We start from the raw sequence: 10,000 nt of genomic DNA, 5'->3' as shown, positions 1-10,000 counted from the left end.
TAAAAGTATGTTAAAATATGTAAAAAGGAGAACGAAATTTTTGATGTTTTTGCTTCTGTTTATCGAAGCCAACCGAAGAGCGAGAAGCCCCACGAGGTGAGTTTTGAGGGAAAAGAAGGCAGTGGATGCCTACTGCTCATACAAAGCAGGGTAAGTGTTCAATTTTCGCTGAGTTTCATTTTTAAAACTACTGTTTAAAGTTACAATCGATTTCTATTTTTCTATGCATCGTCCTCTTCTGCACTGTGTAAATTATCACGACGCTAGACAAGTCATCTCGTCGGTCAGTCAGTCATGTGGGTTGTGAAACAAGATTAATTTCAATGAAATGTTAAATGTTAGGTGACGTATGTTCTTTTCATCTTGGTCTTCATGAATTCAGTTTTGTAGAAAGCGTTACTACATAAAAAAGTGGTGGGGATGGGAGTTAAGCGAACGTAAGTAAAGGGAGAACAAAAGAGTTGTACTGTCATGTGTAGGCGAGTTAGAGTTGTGTTTTATGTGTGCCCCTGTTGTTTGCATTGGCTCAGTAGAGCATCGGCTCAATCCGATTATTTAAAAAATATCTATATATCTTGTTTTATTGATAGAAATAAACAAACTTAAGTGCCCTTATTAATTTTTTTTAAATCACCGGTATACGATTATCAGAATTACTAGAACTAAGTTCATGATGACAATGATCACCAAAGTCTATTTTTACAAATTTAAAGTAATTTTAATTTGCATCACATTAAGTTGCCTCTCTCAGTTTATGAGTGCCAAAATGATGGGAAAGTATTTCATTTTTACATCGATTCCATAATTTCTTGCATTATTTAGTCTCACAAATATCTATTACTATTGTTATCATTCTTATTATGATCATATCATTATCATTATTATTATTTTTTTTTTATTAGCATCTTTAGTGTATCAATGACTATGACTATGATTTGATGCCCAGTTAAGGAATTTTAGTTTTCTCTAAAGTTCTTTCCACTATAATTTTTCAACTGCTTCTCTAGGCAGTTGGCCCTAAATAAATATCATTTCAGTCTTTCTGAGTTAATCATTTCAGGGATTTGGTACAGAGAACTTTAATTAGATTAAGAAATGAAAGAAAAAAAAGGAAACATGCTTTTTATTATATTTATATTTATAAAACGCAAATATAAAATTTGTGGACTGGGCCATCAGGTAAAATATGATGCTTTAGAGTTAGAGACCAATTATTATTTATGCCATTTCAAGGGAATCAATTACGAAGTCAGTTGAGCTATGCGGGAAATTAAAATAGTAATATTTGTGACTCACCGCCTGAGAAAATATGTTGGGAGTGCGTTTGTAGATGCAAAGAATTGAATTTATTTACAAAAATTTTGTTAAAAATTATTGGCGCAGCATCCACTAAACGTGCTCAAAGCACTTTACAATGGGTTCTGGGCCAACAGCAACAATTAACATTTAGGACAGGTCATGACGCCTGTTAGGCAATATTACATTTTTTGTTTCGGACAGAGACACCCTGTTAACGGCCAGGTACTCATTTTACACCTGAGTATGGTGAGAGAATGTGAGTAACAAGCCTTTTCCAAGGACTCAACTATGCGCTGAGTGAGGCTCGAACCCAGGACCTTCCAATCCAAAAGCGAGTGTCATACCACAAGACCACATAGCAGCACGAAAAAATATGAGACTTGGATTAGATTAATTTTTAATTGCGGAGAGTGAATGTAGTTTATTGATTTATTGTAGAGTGATTATCTAAATTTTAAATATTTTTGATTATTTTAACTTTAAATTCACTTTCTAGCATCATTTTACCTCGAATACCCTTTGTCAAGTGTGATCCATTAGCTCGATTTGGCATAATATTTTTTAATTCAACTTAAAAAGGGGGTTAGCCATCCTATACACCATTTTTAAAATAATATGACTCATCATCTAAATATGTGATATAATTTTCATTCCGAGCAGGTTTTACAAACAAGTGTTGTTTTCATTTGTTTTTAAATTTTACTTGCAGCATATCTGGTGAATGTTCCCATGTTGTTGCAGTAATCCTTACACTAAAGAATTGGCTGCAAGCTGGATTACAAGATATACCTACAGATCCAAGCTGCACACAAGCCTTCCACAACAATGGAGTAAACCTTGTGGCCCAAGAACTGATCCCGAGCCCATTACCTCCATGGTTATTCCCAAACCATGTAGGAATGTAAAGCTGCGACCAGTCATGGCAGCTATTGAGAACAGCAGGTAATATAATGCATTCAAATCATTGGGACAAAACAATCTGCATTGTTACAAGGGTAGATTGTTTGATTTTAGGGGATTTACAGCACTTGCGACACAATTAAATCATTTGAGTGCCAGATGATACGGGGAGAAGTTGTAGATCTGAAGTTGAAAGTATCAAAGGAAAAGCAAGACAAAGGGATATGGTTCGAAGGGGGAACAGAAGATCCCATGAACAATATACTGATGTGCCTACTTTGGCATTGTTAAAAGGCTTATAGTCTGAATTCAATAGACTTTGATTTTTTAAGGCCTTGGGCCTGTTTGTCTTTATCTCTATACCATCAAGAAAAACTAGTGTGTCCGGAAAATCTTTTAAAAATTGTTGTAGCATGTTATTCTTAATGGTGTCCCGATCGGGCCATACTGGCAAACTGTCAAGCCTGAAATACAAGTAATTGATCCATGCCCTAAATAGACATCCTGCACCATTTCTTGATATTTTAAATAAATTGGCAAGATGCAAGAAAGTGTAATTTTGACGCAATTTCATCATAACAAGTAAAAATTGATCTATAATGGGCAAGCAACATGTTGCTTTCATTTGTGTTGATATGGTAAATTACAAAGATGAATATTTTTACAAAATCTTCATACACGAAACCAGTGTAACTCTTTACAGCTTCTTTCGGTCCGTGATGGTGCAGGTGTTCAATGGTCATTGAGTGACTGCATTTATCTGCGTCCGTTTTGGGTTTTTTTGACAACAGCAGCCTCTTAAGTTCCTCTCCTTTTAATAATTCTTGGGCGTGAAGTCTCTTAGACTCCTTCAGTTGTTGCTTAAGCAAAAAGACTTCTTCTTTCAGTGATAAGTTCTCTGCAACCACTGCTAACAGTGTCATGTTAGAATCTGAAATAAAATGACATTATTTTTGCAATTAGTTGTCCAGCAGAGACTAAATCAACAAACTGTAATTAATCTGGGTAAGAATATTGAATCTATTGAGACCACCCACTTTTACTTTTACCCACTTACAATGTCTGGAATTGCATTAACAGTACTATCCAGTTAGAAGTTTGTTTTTTCTCTGTCATAGGTATTCTATGTATGAACAGTGTTTTATTTATGTCCAGCTACATAGAGACTGGTAGCCTGCATATCTAATACCCAACATTTTGGATATGCAGATTAAGACTCTGACACCTGTACATCTATGCCTTTTTTAAAAAGGTAGTGCAAGTCAAGAGGAAGGGAATTGAAGAAAACATTTATGTTTCTATTCTAATGGGCCCGAGAAATGTATTTTAAATAGAAATTGCTCAAGGCAGCAAGTTGTTTGACTCCAGACAATCTATGTTTTTTTTCAGGCGGTTAAAATAAATTTATCACATGTTCATAAAATCATTGATTTTTTAAAAATATTCTTATTCTTTTCATGCTTTCTTTTTTTTTTTATTTCCTAGGCTCCTCTCATTGGTGAGAAGACTGTGTCATCTGAAACTTCTATCAGTTGTTGGGATTTGGCACTTCCATGTCTGATAAATTTTGATCCTCCAGAGAGCGTGGTGAAATATAGTCATGAGTGGCAGGATGTATCTAATCAGCACTTCGGATGCCCAAAATCTTGAACATTCAACTGTTCAACAGGCTCACTGTGCTCTTTCCACATAGTAAAAATCATACAATTTGTCATTTCTTTTATGTGTTATTAAAGTCATACCTAAATTTGGAATAACCCTTTGTTCATTTTCCTTGTTATCCCTTAGTTCATTTTCTTTGTTTTCAGTCTCCCTGTTGACCACTTCAGTATCCATAGGTTCTGGTGTGGATCCATTTTCGGGATTGGTTGCTTCAAAATTAGTGTTCTTTCATGACCGTCTCTGAAAAAGAACAAAATGTAAACGTTTCTGACATTGATGTGTTTATGCACTTTATGGTCTTGTGGTTAGACTTTATCCACCAGGTGGGGGTACATTGAGTATGTAGACCAGACATGACGACAATAAGGCGCTATGACTATCTTGTAAGATTACCATCCAGGTAGTTTTATTTTATAAGTGCGGTTATGTGGTCTGGAGTAGGTCATACACCTTTGGACCAAAAGGTCTGGGTTCGCATCCCGAGTGGTGTAAAGTTGAGCCCTTGGAAAGGCTCTTTACTCACATTTTCTCACCTTATGTGGGTGTAAAATGAGTAACTGGTCAACAGCGTTGTCACTGTCCAAAAAAAAAAGTGCAATATCGCCAAAGTGTCGTGTCTCATCCTACATGTTGAGTGTTGCTGTCGACCCCTTGTAAAGCGTTTTTGGCATGTTTAGTGGAGATTGCTGTTTATAAAAGATCCAGGTTTTTATTTATGATAAGAAAAAGTAAGTAAAGAGCTTTTTTCCAAGGACCCAACTTATTGCACACACAGTCACAGAGGGACTCAAACAAGTCAGAATGTCATACCCCGAGATCTCAAAGCTAAACATAAGACAATAAGCAAATAAATGCTAAATTTACTCCTTGGGTGGGGTTCCTGGCCTTCCATAGTGGGCAGGTACATACTGTGTCTTCTACTTCTATCCCCGTATATCTGTTTTCCAACTTGCATTCTGTCTTTGTCTTGGAATGAGATTACATACATACTTGGTTTTATCCTGGCTGGGAGGGAAACAGTCAAATGCATAGTTATTGTTTTGGGAGATGATATTTTTTTTCCTTGTAAATCTTCTCTCTGTTAAAATAATCTGTTCTGTGCTTCTTTTTTTTTCATATAATTATGTGGTTCCGATAGCTCAGTTGGTAAAGCACTCGCTTTACATGCAAAGGGAACTGGTTCGATTCTGGACCCATGTCTCTTGTTCACACAGTGGTGGCTGGTCTGTTAGGCCTTGAGTCTTGAGGAAAGTACTTTGTGATAAACTAGCAGCATCCCACCAGAAGGATGACATGCACTGTAAAAACTGGAGTAATAAAATCTGGCTACATTGGTCCTATGGCTCTGAAAAAAAAAGACTACTTTTCCTTTTCTCAATTTTGGGGGTCGTGGAAATTTTATTTTTCAACCTGATCATCAAAATCAGACACATTGATCAACACTCACTATCACCCTTGATGATTTCAAACAGTAAAGCAGGGTTCAACTCATTTACCTAAACCTGCTACTGCTATCTGATTTGTTGAATTCAGGAAACAAATGTCATTATTAATAAGAAAACACAGAATTTAAAAACGCATAGCCACATGAGATAACGGTCAAAAACTCACCCTGATACCATTCCCTGATCAGAATCCCTCACCCTCAGAGGTTAAAGCCGACGTTTGCTTGGTGTTAATTTTGTTCTTGACTTTGGATATTGAGTTCCAATCGATAACTTGACTGAGCAAGTTCAGGATCGGGGAATCTTTTAGTCGGCTCACCATCTTTGAAATGCTGCAATTTAAGTTGGAAAGATAAAATGAAATTATTTGATTTGACAGCATCAGTAAAACATGTATCTTCTCTTGTTTTCTTGTTATTATTAGAAGAATAACAACAGTAACATCTACTGTCAATGTCTCCCACACTATTATCACCGTACAGTGAATATAGCCTTCCACACCATTATAGTGAATATAGTCTCCAACACTATTATCACCGTACGGTGAATATAGCCTTCTAACCATTATATTGAATATAGTCTCCCACACTTTTATCACCGTACAGTGAATATAACCTTCCACACTATTCTCACCGTACGGTGAAAATCGTCCACCAAGATATTACCGTACGGTGAAAATAGTCTCCCACACACCGTCAGGCTATTATCACCGTATGGTAAATAAGATATAAACATCGTATCTACTTGTCTTAAACTGTACTAATAAATGTACGGCTCAAATAAAGTATTCTCTAAGTCTCTAAGATCGTTCTACTTACTTCTACAATGTTGATTTTGATTAAGACTTAGACTTAGACCAACTGGCCGGGAGTCAAGACTCTAACTCTAAAAGTCAACGTGAAAAGTGAAAGAGAGAAATGATGTTTACCGAAAGGATCGTAAAACAAACTCTGGCAAAAAAAATTAAAAAATCAATTTTAATATGATAATGATTGATATAAACTGTGTTGAATATCAACTTACCTTAGAACAAATGTAACGGTTCTTGTTGATCTTCGCTAAATTCAGCTGATTGTGAGGGCGAGCGCAAGCCCTGATCCATCGCTAACATCGAGGTTTGTCGATCCACGGCTTGATAAAAGGAAAAAAATCGTACGCCTCCCGATCTCTCCGGATATCAACTGTCGCTGTCACAAAGGCCCCATTGACAATTTTTACCCATATTTTCTTTAATTTAAAGAATTCTGCATCAGGCTTAGTCTAAGACTACACAGCCATTACTATTGTTTATAAACAACCACCTAGCCATGTCCGAATGCCATATCCGGGTCAGGGCTCTGAGGGTGTGTCACGAATCTCGTGTTTTGATTGGTTAAAAATCTACTGGTTAATTGTCCGGATGACAACAATCGTACTTGGTGATAATAACCACGACAATAGCAATACTGCTGTAGCGATACACACACACGCACACACACACACACACATATATATATACAATCTCATTTTTCGTGTTGAGTGTGGCTTCATGAGGGTGTTTGATTATAGTATATTTCTCTTTCAGGCATAAGCTAAACTGCTTTGATGTTGGTGTGTATTCTGTTGCTTTAGATATAATTTTCCATGAAACGCGGTGGTCTAGTTTGTTGTCTTTTAATTTCCAAATATGTTCGCTGAGTTTTGTGGATGTTTTTTTTTTTTTTTTTTTTGTTAGTGTTTCTAAATGTTGAGGTGTGGAGGTTGTATCTTGTTTTGAAATTATTTTCCGTTAGTCCTACATATTTTTCTTGCTTGTTTGTTTTAGTTTTGGTGACTGTGGCTTGGTAAATTAAACTTGATTCTAAACATCGTTTGTTTAGCGGGCAATGTTCCTTATTTCTGCAGTTACATTTTCTGGTGGGTGGGTTTTGCTCTTGTCGGTGGTTTATTAATATTTTTTTTGTTGTGGCTTGAAATTATTTGTTCTATGTTGCCATACACGAGTAGCTTATTTTTATGGTATTCCTGTTGATAATTTTATGTAGCTTGTGGTTTTTTGGAAAGTTTGTATCAATTAATATCAGGAACTGCTGTCCAGTGTTTGTGCTGACGTTTTTGTCGAAAGGTGGGTTGAACCAAGTAATATGTCGTTTTCTTGTTTTGCGTTCTACACTTGTGTGTTGAGGTTTACATGAGAGGGGGGCGTCTGTGTATTCAAATGGTGTGTTGTATCCGCTTTTTGTGAGTGCTTCTTTGTAGGGGGTGGCTGCGACGTTGAATATCTCTTTGTTTTCCGAAAGTTTGCTCACCCTCAGTGCTATACTTTTTGGTATGTTTTCAATGTGGGAACGGGGGTGGTTGCTGTTTTCATTAATGTAGCTAATGGTGTTGTAAACAATATTATAATAATATAAATATAAATCTGGAAGAGAAATATACTATAATCAAACACCCTCATGAAGCCACACTCAACACAAAAAATGAGATGTACAATACTTGTCCACATCGACGGAAGTACTTACTAGTCAACTACAAACCTACGGAACCACTTCAACAAGCAACAACACACAACAAACCAAACTCATGTAACACACAGTCCTGACGATGGCTGAAAAGGCCTGAAACATCGATGTAGACTGACTCCAACATTGTGGTAAATATTAAAATAATAATTCGCTCCATTGCTACATGTCGAGCACTATTCGTACCATACTTGTATCCAACACGATTATATATATATATATATATATATATATATATATTATATATATATATATATATATATATATATATATATATATATATATATATATATATATATATATATATATATTGTGTGCAATCATGTTGCCATTAATTAATGTATATTCATTCATTTCTTTACTTATGTATTTATTTATCGTTTACTGAATCATTCCTTTATTTGTCTATTTATTTATATATATATAATTTAATTATGCCTTTTCCGCCACGACATCATAAGATATCGTTGCCTAGGCATTCCTCAGAGGAATATATATGATTCATCAACAAAGATGTAGTCTGATGTCAACAGGAATCACTCATATTGTCCAAGTGAGCAAATTGGGGGTTAATAATCTTGCTCAAGGAGAAAGTGCCTGAAGCGGGGCTCGAACTCGGGCCTTTCCGGGTCACAGTGCAATTCCTTAACCATTCATTCATTTATTTATTCATTAATTCATTCATTTATTCAAAACTAATATTTTTATATTTATCTGTGACTTTATTTATCTACATATTTAATATTTACTTACATATTAATCAATCACTTTAATTTCTGTTCAATGTCTAATCATAAATCTATTATAAGTATATTTATCTATTCATATATTTATTGAAATCTCGTTGTACTCTCTGTATTTACAAATGGTTAAAACTGCCTAATACAGCAACGTATGACATAGGCGTAAGCCGTAGTGCAGCGGCGCAAAGTAAGCTTGGTAACAACAAGAGATGAAGTGAGTAGGAAAGTGCCAGAAGACAATAGAGAATAAAAATTTCGCGGCGTTGATGGGGGTTTGAACCCGCGACCTTACTGGTACGACACCTCCGCCTGGCCGGGAAGAGCGTGACTCTACCGTATGAGCTATCCACGATCCCCAAAAAGATCGTCTCTAACCCTAGTCATGATCAGATCTCTCTCTCTCTCTCTCTCTCTCTCTCTCTCTCTCTCTCTCTCTCTCTCTCTCTCTCTCTCTCTCTCTCTCTCTCTCTCTCTCTCTCTCTCTCTCTCTCTCTCTCTCTCTCTCTCTCTCTCTCTCTTCCCGATTACTTGAGATCGCGGGTCCAACACATACAACTCCGCGATGTTAGTTGGCCAGCAAATAAGCTTAATAGCCAATATTCTTAACACAAACAGATAAATAGAAACAATTGAGACATTGAGTATGCTCCAAAAGTAAGCTTGGGCGAGGTGACTTGCTCAAGTCCATACACAGCGCGGCGGAGTGTTGAACTCCGTACCCTCTGGGTACGAGGCAAAGACCATAGCCGCTCAATCACATTGCTTCTGGAAAAGTGAATCTGTTGGTCATGACTTCATTACAGATAAAGATCTGAACAAGTGTGAATGAAACAGTGACAGACAATGTGCGACTATGTGGTCTTGTGTTATGACACTCGCTTTCGGATAGGAAGGTCCTGGGTTCGAGCCTCACTCGGCGCATAGTTGGTTCTTGGTAAAGGCTCTTTACTCACATTCTCTCACCGTGTTCAGGAGTAAAATGAGCACCTGGCCGTTAACAGCTTTGTCCCTGTCCGAAAAGATGGTAATATCGCCTAACAGGCGTCATGTCTCGTCCTACATGTTAAGTGTTGCTGTAAGCCAGGGACCCCTTGAAAAGCGCTTTGAGCACGTTAAGTGGATATTGCGCTATATAAAAGCTCACTTTTTTAAGACAAAGCCAGAAAGAAAAATACAAGAAAACAAAAAACATCCGAAAAAAAATTCAGTCTCCTTCAAGGCTGATTTTTTGTGATGTTATTTTCTTTTCTCTTGTATTTTTCTTTCTTGCTGTGTCTACCACTGTTTAACACACCCTTTTTCAGATCTTTATCTAACACCAGTGCCTGCTCCCCAATATGCGTCATTGAGGCCATTAAAGATAATTATATCTAAGTGTCTCTATTATATTTGAGCAGGGTTCTGTAAACACGTCACTAATTTCAGGGTTGTTTAGTGTTGGATATTATGT

At 36.6% G+C, this 10,000-nt stretch overlaps 3 protein-coding genes and 1 long non-coding RNA gene across 5 annotated transcripts in view; 2 read left to right on the top strand and 2 right to left on the bottom strand.

Annotated features, from left to right (window-relative positions):
* LOC144977420 (uncharacterized) overlaps positions 1-10,000 on the bottom strand; it is a 241,665-nt gene that overhangs the window by 206,319 nt on the left and 25,346 nt on the right. The window lies entirely within an intron of this gene.
* LOC144977425 (uncharacterized) lies at positions 2,021-3,893 on the top strand. Its single transcript, XR_013646306.1, has 2 exons — positions 2,021-2,241; positions 3,685-3,893. It is a non-coding gene; the product is annotated as an uncharacterized LOC144977425 (long non-coding RNA).
* On the bottom strand, positions 2,236-6,608 carry LOC144977423 (uncharacterized). Its single transcript, XM_078922621.1, has 4 exons — positions 6,330-6,608; positions 5,473-5,638; positions 3,942-4,101; positions 2,236-3,130 (listed from the first exon to the last, which is right to left on the bottom strand). The coding sequence occupies exons 3-4, from the start codon at positions 4,033-4,035 to the stop codon at positions 2,724-2,726; spliced, it is 501 nt and encodes a 166-aa protein (XP_078778747.1). The 5' UTR covers positions 4,036-4,101; positions 5,473-5,638; positions 6,330-6,608; the 3' UTR covers positions 2,236-2,723.
* The window catches only part of LOC144977424 (ciliary microtubule inner protein 1-like), a 202,878-nt gene continuing 200,755 nt past the window's right edge, over positions 7,878-10,000 (top strand). The window contains exon 1 of the mRNA XM_078922627.1: positions 7,878-7,938. The gene's annotated coding sequence lies outside the window, so the exon portion shown is untranslated. The remainder of the gene's footprint in view (positions 7,939-10,000) is intronic.

The sequence above is a fragment of the Berghia stephanieae genome, chromosome 7 (assembly GCF_034508935.2).
Source record: "Berghia stephanieae isolate SIO BIC M18660-M18661 chromosome 7, UCSD_Bste_1.3, whole genome shotgun sequence".
NCBI classification, from domain to species: Eukaryota; Metazoa; Mollusca; class Gastropoda; order Nudibranchia; family Aeolidiidae; genus Berghia; species Berghia stephanieae.
Note: the sequence above shows the minus strand (reverse complement) of the source record. Positions and strands in the feature narration are given on the sequence as shown.